The sequence below is a fragment of the Alosa alosa genome, chromosome 10 (genome assembly GCF_017589495.1).
Source record: "Alosa alosa isolate M-15738 ecotype Scorff River chromosome 10, AALO_Geno_1.1, whole genome shotgun sequence".
Lineage (NCBI taxonomy): Eukaryota > Metazoa > Chordata > Actinopteri > Clupeiformes > Clupeidae > Alosa > Alosa alosa.
The window spans coordinates 488,232-508,216 of record NC_063198.1 but is presented as its reverse complement, the minus strand read 5'-3'; the positions used below and the strand labels follow the sequence as shown (position 1 = coordinate 508,216).

Below are 19,985 nucleotides of genomic sequence, written 5' to 3'. Positions count from 1 at the left end.
TCACTGAAAATGAGGATTACCCTCATTGAAGGATAAATAAAGGTTCAATGAATGAATGTACTGTATGTCATCATATAAGGCCCGCTACATGCCATATAAACTTTCATTTGCTAACAGGTTCCTCTGGGTTCACACAGAAGAGCAGAGCAGTGTAACTAGATCAACTGCACCACCCTAATAATTTAACCCAAAGAACACTCATTATTAACTCAGCTCAGTAGGCTACACAGGTTGGTTATACAACAAAGGAAAATCAGAGACATGTCCAAAAATAGAATCATTTATTGAATTCACTTATCGACTGTAGAAGAGAAAAGAAAGGAACATATAACTGTAAAAAAGAAAGCAACAGGTAAAAACACACTATTATTCACTACTAGAAGTGACAGACAGATTAGTTTCAAGAGCTCACTCAAATAAGTCAACCAACAGTAAGGAGGAAGGCTCACCAAAATTGAGTATGGCTTCAAAAAGAAAAAGTCCTGCCACATTTTTGTTCCAACCAAATATCTTTACCAAGTTTGCTCAAATAAACATTGACTAATGAATATTACTTACTCAGATCATCATGTTAGAATAATTAAGTTCACAGATTTAACTAGACAGGCATTTGGAGAGAAAAGACCAAATGCCCTCTCTTCCTCAACATTAATGAAAGTGAATGTCAAGATGCCCCCAAGTGAGCCACTGTAAAATTTAATGGGTTAGTTTCTGGTCCATGCGACACCTTTCCACCTAGTTTCACAAACATTTCAACCAGAAACAGGTTTTTAGTCATTTAATTATATAATGTCGAAGTGTCATAATCATTAGGGTCTTTACAGATTCCATGCACTAGAACTACTCTTCTAAAACTGATAGTTCCGGTCCTTGATTGTGATTTATGGAAGCATATGTGTAGCTTAATTCAAATGAGAATGCAATCTGCAATATGCAATTCTAAAAGACATTACATTATGCAATTGCCAATTCATTATGCAATTTAATATTGCAATTTGCAATAATTTCCAACAAATTGTATTTTAATCTGCAAAGTGACAATGCGATCCTAAAATCAATTTGAATAATTTGGGTTAAAAAAATAGAATAAGTATAAGTATAAGTATATATACACTGTACTCTTTTGATCCCGTGAGGGAAATTTGGTCTCTGCATTTATCCCAATCCGTGAATTAGTGAAACACACTGCACACAGTGAACACACAGTGAGATGAAGCACGCACTAATCCTGGCGCAGTAAGCTGCCTGCTCAAGGGCACTTCAGCCGTGGCCTGCTGGTCGGGGTTCGAACCGGTGACCCTCCGGTTACAAGTCCGAAGTGCTAACCAGTAGGCCACGGCTGCCCTAATAATAATAAACATGAATAAGAATAAACATGGATTGAATTGCATTCCATTTTGCCATGGTACTTCAGTCTCAAAATTCAAATGGCAATTCATTTTGCATTTCAATTTTCAATATTCAGTTTCATCATTTAACTGTCAATTCGTTTTTGCAATTTAATATTCAAAGTGCAATGTAGGATTGCATTTTGAAAACATATTTGGCAAAACTGACAATGCCAGCCTGAAAACATTTTGGATTATTTTGGGCAAAACGTTTTGCCATCGTTTTGAGGCATTTTATTCAAATGGAAAAGAAATAGCGCCCCCCGTGATTGCATTGCACTTTGCCATGCTCTTTGTGTTGCAAAATTCAAATGGCCATTCAATCTGCCACTACTCACCAGAGGGTCCTCATGTCATCTCTGATATTCTCACCACCCAAATCTGCTAAATCGAGGTACTTAAGGATCAGAGGAAACAAGAAAATAAAATATTACAGCAGAGGTTCTATATAAATGTTGGGAAATAATATACAACACCATCCACTATTATTGGCTTCCCTGGTAAAGTAAACTAAAAAATAAATAAAAAAATAATGAGGAAAAATCCTTTAAGTTCATTCTAAATTGTTTCATCAAGGATAAAATATTTAACTAACAACAGAATGCCAGAACACTCACCACACACCAGCTTGAGTGAGGGAATCAGCCAGTTACACTTGGTGGATGATTAGGAGGTCAGATGGATTAGATTAGATTCAACTTTATTGTCATTGTACAGAGTACAAGTACAGAGACAACGAAATGCAGTTAACGTCTAACCAGAAGTGCAAAAAAGCAGAAAAGTACAATGTGAACAGTATAGACAGGTAGTGCACTGTAACTATTGTAACCACTGTAACTATTATAGTGCAGTGCAGACAAGAGTATACAGTTAAGCAAGAGGCATGGTTTACAGTAAGGATATGTGAAGTGTATTAAAGGGGCCATATCATGCAAAACTCACTTTTTCTGTGCTTTTGTACTTCCATTTGGGTCTCTGATGTTTCTACAAACACTCCAGATGTGAAACAAAACCGTGCATTGAGTTTTTGTGGTTTAGTTGAGAGAGGTTGATGTCAGAAACTATGCGTTTTTGTGATCTGTCAAAAAAAACACATAAAGGAAATTTGAATATTACTACCCCAGAACCATATAGTTTAATATGTAATATCAATATATAAATCAGGTTTCTAGGCCAAGTATACTTGCGTATACAAGGAATTTGGTCTCTGCATTTATCCCATCCGTGAATAAGTGAACACACAGAGCACAGTGAACACACAGTGAGGTGAAGCACATACTAACCCGGAACAGTGAGCTGCCTTGCTACAGCGGCACTCGGGGAGCAGTGAGGGCTTAGGTGCCTTGCTCAAGGGCACTTCAGCCGTTCCCCCTTCGGTTCCAAGCCCGAAGCCCTAACCAGTAGGCCACGACTGCCTAATATAACACGAGTGGGAGCGGTGTTGGTAAACGATATCCCCACGGCTGTAATTTGGCCATAGCAGAGCCCATTTATGGCTGCAGCTTGCAGATCGGGGCTTGGCTCAATGTGGGGCGGAGCGCAACGTTGAGCTCAGCCCACCTTCAGCACGTCTTCTCACGTTGACCATGTCCATTGGGCCTACCTGGTTTCCTACAAGTTATATAACATAATCTCTAAGAAGAATGCTTAAATCTATAATGGCATTTTCTCAACTTCAAGAGAAAATAACAAGGAGGTTAGATGCTTCTTAGGCTAACAGTAGCCTACTGGGTAGGGTAGCTGCGTAGGGGAGAACTGGTAGCCTACAATTGTAACAGCGGTACAAATGTAACAATGTTTTATTATCAAGATATGGTGTATGGAAAGATCATAGCATGTAATTATGTATAATCTTACAGCCATCCAAACATGAATGGTCTACTTAATACGACCAGAGATAAAAAGGTGCAGCATTCTTTTTGTGCAAAATTGAGTGCCATTTATATAGTCATATCAAATGCAATTAAATGAAAATAAAAACATATGACCTGTGCGGGTCAGTTGAAACCCGTCTCTATGGAAAAATGAACTAATTTTTCATGACGCTACTGTTACGACTGTACTACACTTTTTTATGGCTGTGTCAAGGTTGTAACAAAGGTATGCCAATTAAAAACATGCACATAAACAAGGCTATATAGAGGCCAATATTATGTTATTATATTATATTATTGTTGTACGTTCCCTTTGGGACTCGCACAGGCTACTAAACTATTAAAGAAAATACCGATATGCTAGAGATAAAATGCATTAATAATGATAATTGCCATATAGGCCTATGTATATGCAGACTGGATGTTATGATCTTTATAGCGTAGCCTACTTAGATTACCCAAGAAACACCGATGGTGTACAGATTCTAGAAGGCTAGGGGGGAAGGGACATGATTAACGTGGGCAGTAGTTCAAGGAGGATCCGCTTTAGTGAAGCATTCTTCCTTGAGAAAAATTGAACTCCGAGTCCGGGTAAATAGACGGACACAGAGAGGACGGGGAATGACGAGCTGATTTTGGGCTGAGCTCAACGTTGCGCTCCGCCCCACATTGAGGCCAGCCCCGATCTGCAAGCTGCAGCCAGGGGTACATGCATTTATGGAGAGCCGGTTCACCCCCTATTAACTCCATTGTACCTGCAATCTGTTAAAGTCCCACTAGGGGCGATCGCGAGCAAGTGCAAAAACAATGTAGCTACATGGCTAAATTTATAGTTTTCACATATTTATTGATCACAGATTGCATTTTTGTTTTTAGGAACTTGGACATGGATTATGGCTGAAAAGTGAAATTTACGAATACTCATGTCCTTTACGTCAGTGTTTTTCAACCACTGTGCCGGGGCACACTAGTGTGCCGTGAGAGATCATCAGGTGTGCCGCAGAAAATTACCCAAATGTCACTCACTGGTCCAGAAAAGCAACTGTTGCATCAAAGAATTTATAACCACATGTTCTCATTGATTGTATGATTGCACTATTTGTGGTATGCAGGCATTGTACAACGGGGGCCCCATATCCAGTATTCACAGAATCATCACATATCCAGTTCATAACAACAATTAAATTAGACATAGTCACCTAGAAATGAAACAGAGGGCGCTTGTTTTATTGAGCAGGTCTTGCATAGAAGCCATAATAAGGCCATATCTGTGTATTATTTGAAATTTTAGGCTATGGTATGTTCTTCACACAGGATGTTAGTGTGCCGTGGGACATTTTAAGTGTCAAAAGTGTGCCGTGGCACAAAAAAGATTGAAAGATTTACATTTCTCATTTTGTGAGCAGTTTTTGCCCCTGACACGCTAGCATTCTGCTACTTGGTCAGTGAATAACTGATTGCTGCTGTCATTTCCCACTTGCTGCAGCGTGGTTAGTCAGGTGTTCCTGCGGTAACCATTAATAATTCAGGCATTAAACCTTGTTATTTCAGATACTTAAACAATGCACTACACAGGTATAGACAATGAAGAAAATAACCGTGCATGAAATCTGTAAAGTAATGAAAGATTAGGGAATTTCGAACCGTATGTCGGGCGGCTAACATTTACGTTAGCGAGGCAAATATTCTTGCCAACATTAGGTCTATGTTATGTACAGTACATATTCTTAGACAACATTTTAATTAATATTACACACATGTTCACTTCCGGAGTGTATGGTGGAGTGTTGGGTTTGAGTGTAATATTTTACTAGGTGAATGTTCAACATCTAGGTAACTCTTTGGAAACACGTAGCTCTCAAGGTTATCTTGGCATGCTATTAAACCCAATAGGAAACCCACAAGAATGCTAGCTTCTCATTGGCCAACACTGGCAAACTTCTGACAATATTTTCTAGTGAACTCATTTGATTCCCGCAAATCACCTACAAGTTTGCTGCAAATCTGCTGTAAACATTTGAAGGGTTCAGATGCAAAAGCCTCTAAATGCCACCTATGTCAAAAATGAGATAAAGATGGTGAGGGGATGCTCTCCACACATAGTATACGCTAATCAAATAATTTAACTTCTAAACCCACTAAATATCACTCTCTTCCTGGTCAAAAACCTATAGGAGCCTGAATTTAAATGCTCATTTAAAAGAAAAGTGGTCAGACGGATTTAGAGGGTTTTGCATCTGAACTCTTCATTTAATTTTTGTAAAGGTATTAATTGTTGTCCCCATCACTTTTCGCAAATTCAAGAGTAATGTTATCGGTTATTGTATTGTTATCGGCCACAACCAACATATAAATATTGGTTTTCATTATCGGCCCTAACATTCCATATCAGTGAACAAACACCAAGCGTTGAACTTTTACAGCACTGGCTGTAGGCTAAGTTAAAAGATGGGTACACATATGGACGTTTAAAAGCTTTTCAAAAGTGCATGTGTTTGTCGTGTCGGGGGGTTCCCTAGGAGTTTTTTGAAATTCTGTCTACTTAACACACCAGTTTAACGCGGTTTGGGAGGGACAGAAATAGCCTACAGAACAAGCTGGCTCATGTGACGTGAACATGGCTACCTTATGCATTATCACTACACTACATGGAGACATATCTCACGTTAACAATGGAGAAAACATAACATAGACTATTATATGTGCGAATGGGTTAGCACAAATTTAGCTGTTGGTGAGCTGAGATGCAGATCACTAATTCATTTCTTTGCGCCACAGCCCATGTTCTGCGTTCACTCCAATGAGACAAGTGAAATACATGTTTTAAAGCCATTTAATTTCCAGGCTATTTGCTACTATATTTACCTGCTATGCCTTCTGTTTTCATGAACAGTTACAGGAATCCACGTCATTCGTTTATCGTTGCTTCAATCCTACCCACGTTATCTCCAGAGTTTGTATGATAAGTTTGTCAGTCAGTTTCAGCCTCTCCTCTAGCTCCTCTACACCCGTTGGGATTTATTAGGCTACGTTTTGTTACATTTTGTTACACTTTAAAATTGGAGAAGACAAAGGGGGCCTCTGCATGGATGTAATTGTAGAGCAGTAGCCTACGATGTGCTCAATTATTTAGGCTAGCTCCAGAGTAGGCTAATGACACTGCGAATACGGTTTATTTTTATTGATTAACATTATTATTATTAGGAGGCCCCTCATTGGTCGAAGCCCTTGGGTTGAAGCCCAGGTAAGCCCCTGCATTAAGGCGCCAGTGACCCAGGGCCAACCGTAATTTAATCCGACCTGAACAAAATCGCGTCCTGAGCTGGCTATTAATGTGCCTTTTAGGCTCTCAAAAGTGTAGCTTAAAGCCTACACATGGACACAAATTGCATGCTTAAATAGCCTAAGAACTATTCAACCGTAACACTTGCCATCACGCATGCACCTCTTCCTCTCCCTCTCCCTCTCGTGCACTCACACACACGATGGCAAAGCATCCTCTTTTGTGACAGGTCCCTTAACAAGCACATAGCCCATTGTGCAGGCCTACTCTATGAAAATAATTGCTATCACTCAGCTCTTGGATTAACATGATACACAGGATTTAAAATTGCAAAGTGATGCAAGTTGATAGACAATTGTGTATCAAAAGAAGAAAGAAAAGTTTGCATAATTAAATGATTTTGAATTATTTTTTTGCAGCATATAGCCTTTACTATCTACCCCCCTTTTTGACAACTGACATATCGGTTTTACATATCGGTTATCGGCCTCCTGTTTTGGTAATAATTGATATCGGTATCGGGCCTGAAAAAAACCATATCGGTCGATCCCTAGTACATATCCTTTATTGTTCTTGTTTGTTATTTACTTGTTGTTGTATGCTTGTAAACTCAGGGCATTGCTGTAAAAGAACTGTCAGTGAACTGCCAGTGTAAATGTGAGTCAGTGAAAAATGTGTAAAGGTGCGTAAGTCAAAAAAGGTGCATAACTAAGTGCTTTTCAACCTGTGCGAATTCTCCCCTCATTTACGCACGATAGAGGGAGTTGCACATTTTGGGAGGAGCAACCCAAAAATCTGGGCGTTTCTTATGTATACAACTCTTGCTCACATTCTGCCACTGGCTTAAGCACCTTTTCAGCTACGCGCTCCTGAGGGCTGTGTTAACACTTTGAGTGCCAAAAACATAACATTGCGTTTTTTGTTCTCATAGGTTGAGTGCCAAAAACGCAATATTGTGTTTTTAGCTTTTTTTTAATTACAAAAATAGACACTCCAACACACCTTATGTGCGATTTTGGGAACTCTATGTTGAATAGAACTGAAATAGATGACGATCGAAAACTCATGAAAACGCACAATCTGGACATTTTATCTGGACATTTTATCATAACTCGGCTTTTGATGGTTGCCGCTTAGGGTCGAATCAGTGACGCATGCATGTCAGGTCAAAACCAGGCCATTTATTTTCGTGGGTTTATCACTAGGTGGCAGGTCTCGCAGGTCTCGAAAGAATGTCTGTATTGACCAGGGGTTATAGTCTCTACACTGTTCCCACCATGTAATTTTTATCAGAGGGAGAGTAATGCTTGACTTTAGAATATGGAACCAATTCATGACTAGTAAGTACATACAGCATAGATATTACTGATGATAATGTCCTTGCTGCTAAGGAACTAGTTTCCACTTTACAATGTGAACCAATCTCCCAGTTGTTAAGTGCTGTTTGACACACCAACCTGGGCAGTGAAGTGCAGCGAGGTTGAGCCATATACTTGCTTATTCTACAATTGTTCTTGCACTATTTGGAATTTATTCAGACAGTATACTAGTGGGTTATACATATTCTCTTTTGGTACTTACTACTAATTAGTAAGTAGAGATCAAGGCTTACTAGGTCATTATTAAGATTATATCAAGAATGAAGGCCTAATTCGTCAAAAACAAGAAATTTGTGAATACCCGCCTAACAAATGATTAATGTTGCCTAGCACATGCCTTACAAGTCACTAATACAGGCATTAATTAGGTATGTATTAGTGGCTAACATGTGAACCTTAAAATAAAATGTTACCGAAAAAAATATATTTATCTTACTTATCTTAAAGTCCTTTGACCCAGAAATGTAAGTGTCAGAAGAGTAACAGGCTCAAACAGCGCATATTTCATAAAAATCTCCATTTCTAGAAAAAGCCACTAGCCACTGTTTAGCTTGGGATTTCTCAGGAACAGAGGCATGTAGAAATAAACGGTTTGTACTCACCGAGAGCTTAAAGTCTCACCTTTCTATGTGTCCATAGCTACAACATAGAATACACTGTGGCTCTACAAAAATCGTCAACAATTATTAAGATTGCTGGCACTCTGGGCCAAAGCTTCCGAAAACAGCGCAGCATTCAAAGTGTTAAGGTCAAGCACCACTACAAGGTGAAACAGCATATTGCTCGATGACAGCAGTAGGTCTAGTTCTAAATACATGTAGGTTACACAGAACGTTAAAAATTAACATTACAGTATCAAATTTGGTGCTTAATATGGTGATACGGCTTTAAGGTTTTTCCCATTACAGTATCACATGGTGGCATATTTTCCGACATTACCTTATCCATGAGGCTACATTATTAAATCGGGAAAACCCTGTTATAATCACCCCCTTTGGAAATTGGAGCTTACCGACCGTGCATCTTCAGTTTTAACTTGACGTGAAGTCATAATCCGATTTCGTTAAAATCTGTCCATTTCTTTCCAACTTGACCAAAGTCCTCCAATACATTTGCACAGACGCTGGCACTATTGTCGAGCAGCATCGTTTATATTCTCCTGTCTCTGATTGCAATGGAGGCTGGTATTGTTATGCCAGTCCCTCTAGTGTATTCGAAACTGCAACCACAGGTCAGTCTACAGCTTCGTTAGCATAGATAAATTAATATTATTAGAAGCAGCTGCCATTGAAACTTTCGTTCTCAACAGTGAGTTTTTAAATTATGAATCTACACACCTCAATCATGTCTTGTCTCTTTAAAAGCAAACCCCAGAGCAAAAGTGAAATTTTGTTAAGTCAGTTCTTTGTTAGGCTATGCGATGACACACCATTTTACTGTAGGCTGTTCGCTATTCAGTTCACCATGCTTGCATTTTCAAAATCAAAGACTGGTTTGTGTTCTTTCTGGATTTAAATGGCATTAAGAAAGTCAATGAGAAAGTCCACGTTCCACGTTTTCATATCAACCTGAATTAACAAGGTGGTGGATCAGTTTGGTTCTATTTTGAATAAATCATGCCTCTTTCATAAGGCCGCCTTGATTTCAAACTTGCGCGTTGTGGGTCTAACAGAAGCGGGAATGGGAGAATGTGTGTAACATAGAAGTGTAACTGAATCGCATAAAAAAAAGCTTACGCACGATTTAAGTATAAGTATAAGTATATATACTTTTTTGATCCCGTGAGGGAAATTTGGTCTCTGCATTTAACCCAATCGGTAAATTAGTGAAACATAAACAGCACACAGTGTACACACAGTGAGGTGAAGCACACACTAATCCCGGCACAGTGAGCTGCCTGCTACAACGGCGGCGCTCGGGGAGCAGTGAGGGGTTAGGTGCCTTGCTCAAGGGCACTTCAGCCGTGCCTACTGGTCGGGGCTCGAACCGGCAACCCTCCGGTTACAAGTCTAGAGTGCTAACCAGTGGGCCACGGCGGCCCACAACATGTTCTGAAGCTCCTTTAGAGAGCAACAGGTAAGGATGTACCTCACTGATTTACGCATGAATGGGAGAATTCCCCACAATTTGAATAAATGACAGAGAAGAGACAGTGGTTGTGTGGAAGAGAGAGTGACATGCAATGTAATCTAGATAGTCGACCACGCTACTGTAGAAGAAGACATGCTGACACCGGGCCCTAATTTAAATTGTGGGCAAAGGTCTATCAACAAGTTCTCATGTATGAACTATAGTTATAGTGTGGCATGTGGGAGCATTGACTCATTGATATTTGCGGTGTTGCCCATGGTGTAAAATTAGCTTCAGTGTCTTATACATTCATTTTTCCCCATATGTTTTCGGTGTGGTTTGTCTGTCCATCTGTCTGTGTGCAGGATTATGAAAAAATACTGTCTTGGCTACTGAGTTTCCCTTTAGGGTAATTCTCCTACTATGGTACTTTTCTTGTCCCTGGAGGAAATAAAAACAACTAAAAAACATTTGTGCTTTTGTGACATTTACTTCACACTAAGGGGAACTTGTTAAAATCCCATAATTTGAAATGACCGCTGTAAAACAAGCCAATCTCAAAGATGGCATTGGGCCCTATCGTGCACCCAGCGTCAGTTAACGCTAACTTACTCAACTTAGCAAGTGAAAAGAAGTTCTAGTTACAGTCCAAAATTGGGTTATACTTTAAGGCATAAAGTGCACATTAATAGGTGCAATATTCCATACCTTGTATGGAGAACACCTTGTCTTTCTTCGGTGTATGCTGAAGCTGATGTTCTGTTCGCGGTAGGCACGGTTTCAAAATAAAGTCCCCCAAAACAAAGAAATAAGGCAAAAAAGTAAAAAACTTAAGAAATGCATTTATAGTAATATAATTGAAAAACAAATCGAATCGGGACTTGTCGAGGGTTTGGAGACTCGTGACATCCCTAGTGACGTTAAGCAAGGGACTTAAACATAGTAACTGGTCTGGCAGCCGCGCTACACACAGCCGCAAACACACAGCACCTCGGATCATGAGTCGAGCGCGCTAGCAATCAAGTTAACAAGCCCAGGCTGCTAGCACCCTCACTAGTACATCCCTTAAGGCGTCGGGAGGGATATTAACACAATGTACATACTGCACAGCTACGTACCAGCTGGATACCGTTACATGGGTTCAGGATGACATTTTAGGGCAGGTCCAACTCATTGCACGACTAAATGTTTATACTTTCACTTACTACTTACTATACTTCACATACTATAATTTTCAGTCTAAACAGAACAAGACTTTTATTTGAAAATGAAAAAATGCATTCACTCTTTGGCGAGGGATCAGTTACAGATCCGAGATTCATAGGCTACGTTTACACATGGCTGGCTATTTTCATAAACGGACATTTCACCCTCTTCGTTTTCAAAAATAACATCTTGCACACCTGTCAGTTTTCAGAAATGTTTTCGTTTACACTAACCCGTGTAGAGCATGCCAAACCTGTAGGTGGCAGTGTAACGAGAAGCTCAAGCCCACGTTTGCCAATCAGAATCCCAAAAATAGCAACAACAGCAACAAATCACTTCCTCTGTCTCTCCTGAACAAAATGTAAACAGCACTTTTGGCGCAGGTGCAAGTTCTGGGGCATACTGTGACGTCGGCTGCCTAAACTCAGTTTTTCTCAGTTTACATGCAAATGTGCAAACAAAGTTTTTCAAAATCTCCACTCTGGCCGGAGCTTTTAGAAAGTTTCATTTTCAGAGGCGGTTTAGCAGTATTTTAATATAGGTCTCTCTCCCTCTCTCTGTGCGCATGAGATTCGGCTAGATAACACTGGCTTTCAGAGCTAGATCAAATGAATGAGTTGTTGATGAATAGTTTAATGTTATTGCAGCCTAATTTTCACACAAGGCGGCAAATATTCATACTTTTTTAAACAATCAATTTGATAGTATTTGGCGATTGATACTATTAATCAAGGTTTTATGGTATATGCACTCTATTGAGTGCAATTCTAGTTTCAGCTATATGTTGTTTATTTTGGATTCTTAGATTCATCTCTTATCATTACACAAACAATGAGTAATTCATTGTTTTAATTGTACAATACAGCGCTATTCACCATTAAATTAGTTCATATTTGAATGTGCTATCATATCAAATTCAAGGAGTACGTGCCAAGTCATGGAATGTTAATATGTCGGACACACAAAATGGATTTGATTTATACTGGCCCATTTTGGTTATGGTCATGGTTTCCAAAATAAAATGCATGGTGAGAGACGCATCACATCGTTAAACAGCTACAGTGCAACCGGAAAGTATTCAGACCCATTCAAGTTTTCCACATTTTGTTATATTTCAGACTCATCTTGAAATGGATTCAATTCGTTTTTTTTCTCATCAATCTACACACAACACTCTGCAAAAAATCAGGTGTCCATACACCATCAACTGTGAGACCGTATATAGAGATGTCTACCTCTCCTAATAATGGGCAACTAATTAATTTAGGCACAGGTGGACTCTAATCAAGTTGTAGAAGCATCTCAAAGACCATTGATAGAAGTAGGATGCACCAGAGCTCAATTGCAAGTGTCATAACAAAGGGTCTGAATACTTATGTAAATTGAATATTTCAGACTTTTATTTTTATAAATTTACAAAACACTCCAAACACCTGATTTTGTGTGGAGTGTTGGAGTATTGTGTGTAGATTGATGAGAGAAAAAAATGAACTGAATCTATAAAGATGAGCCTGAAACATAACAAAATGTAGAAAACTTGAAAGGGTCTGAATACTTTCCAGTTGCACTGTGCCTGTTACCTATTCCTAGCTGTTACCTGGCAGCTATTCCTAGAATACAATCTTAGAGGGCACTGGTAATTGAAATCATGGCTACTTTATTGGTTTTATTCTGCTCCTCAGAATTACACACCATACTGTGTCTCGGCAGCTTGCTGTCATGTAAGAAGCCCTTAATGAAAAATAGTAAAATAACGTTAGTACTTTTTTTCATACATTTGTTTAAAATGTTGTAATTCTTTTTGGCATTTAATAAATTATTTGGTACAGTATACTGATGTTAAGTCATCAATCAAGCACATGAAGTCACTGCCAATATATTGCTAAACTGATGTTTTCAAACATAATTTTAATTGAAAGGTCTTTATGCCACAAGCATATGTCACAATATAGTATTCCATAAGTCACCATAGTTGTAGTTCTTTAAGTAGTTTCATATTTGTTGAAGGGATATTAGAGTCTGGTCATGTGGTCCGTTCATAGGTTTTTATGGATTAACTGTTAAAAGGTTGCGGTGTGCAAATGTGTTGAGTGGGGCCCTATGCAGGTGCTCCAAAAGTTGTATTGGTCTACATAATTATCTGCTCATAACTAGTAGTTACAATTCAAAAAGGAAAAAAAACATCAAAGGGAACTATTGTGTGCAGGAGCAGTGACTCATCCAATCTTAAAATCCATGTGTAGAATCAAGAACATTGACACTGTAGCAAATTAACGTAATTTTCTGCTTTAAAAAAACACAAATGTTTGTGAATGCATATGCTTACCTATGATAAACAAGTAGCCCAGGGACATTGAAGTATGACCACATGTGTTGAGGCATAATCATATGCACAAATAGACAATCAATTAATATATAACCTCTACTACTACTAGTTTTTTACACCCCTGTGAAACTGTCTGCATGTCTAGGTATCATTCCGGTCTTACCTTTTCACATTTTTAGATACTGATTTCAGTAGAGGTGCATGTTTCTGAGACTGCCTTCAAGCTGTACAAACCAGAAAGACAGATACAATCATCTTAGGGTAATGGGTTGATAGCTCTTTCTGCTTTCAAAATATAACATAGCAGTCAATCCATGTGGACTGTCTATTCTGCAAAAATAGTATGAATATTAAAAAGACTATGAACACTAAAAGAAGCATTCATGTCACAATTTGTCAATTGGCAAGGAACCTACTAGATTACAACTAAATTACAAATGTGTTCAGTGTGTGGTCCTCTGCACATCTACATTCACTTTTCATGCTAACAGTACCACCTCTACCTGAAAATATAAATGCGTTTTGAGCTAGGGTGTTTTCCATACATTTACACACATCCTCTGCTAAGCCAGCAGAACAATGTAGATTGATCACTTTACCTGCATCAAGGGGATCACTGGTTCTGTTATAGAAGCAATCAGCATCCTCTTGTTTGGAGGTCAAGATTAAGCTTGAGATCAAAACACTCACGACAACTGGATTTGAGTCAGTGGGGGCATCCAGGAAGAGAAACCAGTAAGCTCAGGTGAAGGACATTTTCTATAGGCTCCTGAACATGACTGACCCAAATGCTGAGGTTCCTGCTTCTCCTGAAATCACAGTGTATGCGTTTTTAAATATGAACGCTGCAAAAGGCTGGTGTGGCTCCTTCAAATGCAGTATCTCTGTTGATGTTCTGAGTACAAAATACTACTGGAAGTTTCCACAATTAATGTACATCATTAACAGTGGGAATCTCTGCATCGGCTGAAAAAATGCCCCTTTCCTTTTATGCTCAGCCTTCCTAACAAAACTTCCTCCAGGCTGCAATGCAATGAGCCAATCTGCTAATAAATTCATGAATTGACAAATCACAGCTGATCCTTGTTTTCTGAGTGCAGAAATGAGTAACCTTGAAAGGTCACTCTCTTGTTCTGTGAAGGCACTGAAGGTTGCTTTGTGACAGTGTCGGAGGGGGCAGTGGACAATGATCTGAAATGTAGCTGTGTTAACAAAGCGCCACCAGGGAGATCCTGAACTCCGACGACTTGGGCCAGAGCCGGAGACAAACCTGAGGGCAGTCAACACATCTGCAATGTTGACTGTATGCATCTGGGCCAAACATGTTCAACTCACAACTCACAATGCCTTCATAATGTGCAGGTCAAACAGAACAGCCTGCTACCCCTCCACAGGAAGACAGTGACTTCCCTCTTCCTGGAAGAAGCAACAAGTAGAGCAGCAATGTCATGCAACAAGGGTCAAAACATATAAGTTTGGGGTGTTTTCCCCCCTCTCCTTTTCTGTCTGTGCTGTATGAGTATATATCCTTTCTGTCTCACGACAGAAATGAGGGGCCTTGGCAAAACAAAACAGAAAAGGTCAAAACGGCCGTCTTCAACTCACTTCCAAGGCAGAAACAAACGGATTTTCCATCGAAAGAGAAACAATTTATTGACACTGAGACAAAATCAAGCAAGTGCCAGATGCACGGTTTTTCTTTGTGTGTGATTGTTGTGAACAGCTACTTCTTTAGTTGCATGTGCAAAGATGGTTTCCACTTTTCTCCAGATATCAGCTGTACAGTAAAGAGCACAATGCAAACTTCCATTTAAAATATGGGCAAGGTCATAACAAAGCAATTACACAACTTAAAGAGCAGTCCGTTCAGTTAGATGCACAAAGCAATGCTCATCATCTGAATCATGGATTTTTTTTTTTATCTTTTATGCACACGAGTGTCCATGGCTGAGGGTTTTTCAATACACTCAGAAGAGATATTAACTGTCCATACAAGTACACTTTTTTAAGAAACAAAAGATCAGCAAAAACAGACATATGACAGCTGTTTACATAACTAGGAAATGACTGCATTGGAAAAAAAAATAGGTGGCCAAGTCTTTTACCTTTAATAAAGACTGAAATGAACCCAATTAAGACCCCAGTGTAATCAAAGTTGAACTAGAGCACATGTATATCATTTGTTCACTCTCCATTTCAAAAGGAGAATCTGATAAAATCAAGGGACCTTCTTTAATAGGCCTAAAAGACTGTATATCTGTAAATGGTAATGTAAACTGGTGCTCCCCGCTTTGACTTTGTCTTGAAATATTAGTCAATTTCACATGATCCTATTTGATGAAATATTTGTTTAAAAGTATCAAGCAGACATTTAAAAGAAATACAACAGAAACACATTACAAAGAAGCTACTTGGGAAAAGACAGCATCTTCAGAAAACCAATGCCATTTCTTCTTACACAGGCAACTTTCTTCCAAGTAACCCATTTACAATTATCTAATCTTATCTTTACAAATTGAATTACTTTACCCAGTAAAACCTAGTCATAAACACCACTTTATTTCTACCATCTGGAGTGACAATCTTTTTGAACATGTTAGTTGAAGGAAGCTTCTGATGTATTCTAAGATATCTCTCTCTCTCTCTCACTAATTACACAAAGGCCATTTTCAATCCTGACCAGAGCGCAATAATAAATTCCCATTCAATATCTGATGTCAAAGAGGGCCTTGTGTTGAAAAATAAAACTCTTTTAATTTAAACAAACTAATGAACCAACATTTTCATAAATATACCAGTCCCTGTCACATGTCTATTTGCAAAGATTGAAGACTGAGGGTCAATTACATATGCCATCTCATTAAATTGTTTTAAAATTAAGAATGTATTATAAAACAATAAACCACTGAGCTTTTTCCCCCTCTTTCTGTCCTCTGTAATCTATACCTATGTCAGGTTCTGAATGTGATGATGTGGTAACATACATTCTGTCTGCAAATGACTGCAATAATCAGAAACAAAAAAAAAAAAAAAATGTATTTCAAAACAAGACAACAGAACTCAGTAAAAGCAGAAATCACATTTCAGTCAACAATTACTATGAGCATATCAGGTAGATCAATTAGTAGAGTGTGCATTGACTGATGTAGACAACAATGATGTTTAGTCTGAGGGTAAATCTAAACTTAACTGTGTAATAGCCATATAGTGTTACACTGTGTCAGGGAAAACGATGTATCACATTATTCTGAAGTACCATCATCATCAAACTATTACAATTCTTTCAATTCCATTTGCTTTAAGAGTGAATCTTACAAAAATTTAGACTACCATGCATATTGACAACCAGAATAATTTCTGAGGCATTAGACTGCTGAAAACACAATGTTACAATGTTGTTGTTTTTTCTCCAGTGACAGACACTGCAAAATAACCTTTGACTTTCAAGACTATATTCTATAACACAGCGGCACTCTATACATTACAGGCCATTTACAGGTCATTTACTTTCCTTGAATGTTACTTTTTATGATGCTCCTCGGACTATGATCATTACCAGATAATCTTCATCGGTTTTGGCGAGGGCTTTAGCTGCGGTGTCAAGAAACTGCTGGGAGAACTCACAAGGGGGAAAGGCGTGCAGAACTCCTGCGTTGTCCTTGTCTCTGCTGCCCCCAACAGGGAGGCTGATGACCCCAGCAGCCTGTTTCTGCTTAAGGTAGGACACCAGGTTCTTCAATGGCCGTTCTGTTGAGCTGCCTGTGTCACAGGGGCCCTCCTCTGAGCTTCCAGGCACAGCAAGTAGTACTGAATATCCACTGGGTCCTGCCACCTTTATGCGTCGTGCCACCTCATCCAGTTTGGGCTGGTCCAGACGAAGGCGCTGAGTGATCTTCAGCTGGCACACCTGACCACCAGTACTGCCATCCACTAGCAGCCTGCTAGAGACGCCCAGGTCACCCTCCAAAAGGTGCATACTTGTGGGGAAGCTACTGTTCTTGAGCTGCAGCATGCCCTGCCACGCTAGTGACAGTTTGTGGCCACCAGATCCTTGCTTGGACTGGGCTGTGGCCCTGGAGGAAGAGGAGGAAGTGGAAGAGGGGTGCTCTGTACGCTCCTCTCGTTTGCCGGGGCTCTTGGTAGAGTCACTAGCTTTGCGCTTGCGCTCCCTTTCGGTAGCAGACGTGTCAACAGGGCTTAGTGTCCGCAGTCGTTTCTCACTATGCGCACATTCCAAACTTCCACGCCTGTCACGTCCTGCAGGAGAAGGCCGGTCTGAGCGTGACAGCCTCTCTGAATCGCTGTAGCGTCCACCATCCCTGCCACTGCTGCCACCTGGGCTGCGCTCCACAGACACACCATGACGACGACCTCGGAGGCGCTCGCTGCTGTCAGGTGAACGGTCCAAATGACGGCCATCCTCAAGAAGACGCCGCTTCCTGGCCTGGTCCCGGTTTTGCAGCTCCCGCTCCAGTGACCATGCATCTCGAGAACGCCGCTCCCGTTCCAAGTGCTCCAGTGGTTCAAAAGGTGCACCCCGAGCGCGGTCACGCACTGCTGGCCCTGGCCACTCAGCAGCAGCGGGGTACAATGGAGTCTCACGGAAACGAAGTGCAGGCGGTGGAGTCCTCTCCCTCACCCGGAGAGCATCAGGACCAGCACGGTGCACAAAAGATTCTGCCACCAGGTCATAATGTGGTGGAAGTGGCAGTGGCTGTAGATACTGCTGCTGGTAGCGATGTTCTGTATCAGCAAAGTCCACCCTTAGACGACGGTCAGGGCCCCCAAGAGGGAAGCCACGCATATGAGAACAGGCAGCCTGGGCAGCGTCCAGGCTCTCATACTGAATATAGGCCCAAGCATCACCTTTCCTATAATCTATGGTCCTGATGGTACCAAAGCGGTCAAACTCCCTGGCCAGAGCAGCCAGGGGTACCCAAGGGCCTAAACCCCCAACCCAGAGTCTGGTAGTAGGAGTGGCCTTGCCATAGCCAATCTTAATAGGGTTCCTGCCCACCACCTTGGCAGACATACTAATTTTGGCACGGTGAGCCATGTCAAGGTTCTCAAATTTGAGAAATCCATAAGTACTGCTCTGTCCACGTGTTGGGCGCTTGATGTCCACCTCAGTGATAACCCCAAACCTGTCAAAAGCCCGTCTCAGGTCACTCTCAGTCACTGTTATATCAAGGTTACCAAGAAACAATGTCCTGTTGGCCCTCTGGTCGTCCTCTGGGGAAACTATGTCCTCCTCTCGAAAAGCAGCAACCTCTGGGATAAAAGGAGGTCTAGTCCTGGCATCATATAAAGAAAACTCCCTTTCCCTTTCTAAGTCTCTGGGAAGAGGTGGGGGTGGTGGAGGTGGGAGACGACCCAGGGCAAGCTGCTGTAGCCTGTAGTCTCTATACCCCAGTCCTGTGGGTGACAGAGGTCTCTGCGTATGCAAATGTCTATGGCCAGCAGCTGCTGAATATGTGTCTTTATCTATAGGCGATCGGCTCCGTCGTCTGTTCATGTATACAGCTTCGATCTTCAGTGGCCTGTCATGCAGAACCAATTTGCCGCGGGCGTGTTTTGCTGCCTTAGCGTCATCGGGCCTTCTGAAATTGACAAACGCCACACGCTCGTCGTTTACTCGACTTATTTTAATGCTCACGTCACCAAATTTTTTAAATTCGAGAAATAAGCCGTCTTCTATTTCTTCGTCACTCAACTGGGAACCGAGGTCGCTTATTTTCAAAGTCTTGTACTCACTTTCATTACTCGGGAGAGCCCTGGTCTCTCCGCGAGAGTTGATCCGTGTAGTGGCATCTAAAGCGAGGCCGCTGTGGTTCTTGCTGCTACTAACAGCCGCAGTAATATTAGCATAGCTGTGGTTAGTTCCAGTACGACTTGAAACGTGCCCATCTATCTCCCGGCTTTCACGTTTGTCGCCGAGTAAAGTCCTTCTTGTAGAACTACTCCCTTTCATCGAATTATTACCGTTGTTGCTGCCAGACACCGAAAGCGTTCCCATTTTCTTACATGATGGGTGGCTTCCTCTGTCTCGAGATTCATCCAGAAGACGCGACCGCTTTTTGACTGGAGAACGTTCTTTACCTTTCATTTTGTATACCACTTAAAATATATTGCAGTGATGATGGTGCTCTCTGCTATATTTATGTTTACGTACTGAATTGACGAGCAACGACTGTTTATCGCTTCATTACTGCCTTTCTAGCTGCACGCCATTTTGAAACTATTCTCAGCCCCGCCCGCGTTTGCAGTGTGAGCAGTGGCTGAAACTCTGACGAAGCTGTCCATTGGTGATATGATACGCCATTCAATACGGGGAACTGCCTACGTAACACACGAATCGGAAATCCACAACCGGACGCGATATCCTCTTCTGAAAGACAAAATGGTTGCCTGGTCGCTAGTTTAGTTTCCCACACCATCGTAACTTTTGCGTAGGCAATG

General features: G+C 40.7%; 1 protein-coding gene across 2 annotated transcripts; it reads right to left on the bottom strand.

Moving 5' to 3' along the window:
* Window positions 1-264: 264 nt before the first annotated feature.
* Window positions 265-19,783, bottom strand: rbm15 (RNA binding motif protein 15). Of its 2 annotated transcripts, XM_048254377.1 has the most exons (6): window positions 14,126-19,783; window positions 13,690-13,750; window positions 2,331-2,466; window positions 2,006-2,042; window positions 1,727-1,785; window positions 265-735 (listed from the first exon to the last, which is right to left on the bottom strand). In XM_048254377.1, exon 1 carries the CDS (start codon window positions 19,630-19,632, stop codon window positions 17,053-17,055), a length of 2,580 nt encoding a protein of 859 aa, XP_048110334.1. In that variant the 5' UTR covers window positions 19,633-19,783; the 3' UTR covers window positions 265-735; window positions 1,727-1,785; window positions 2,006-2,042; window positions 2,331-2,466; window positions 13,690-13,750; window positions 14,126-17,052. The 2 variants fall into 2 exon arrangements, with proteins under 2 accessions (XP_048110334.1, XP_048110335.1); XM_048254378.1 differs by lacking the exon at window positions 2,006-2,042 and having other exon boundaries at window positions 1,727-1,772.
* Window positions 19,784-19,985: the final 202 nt, after the last annotated feature.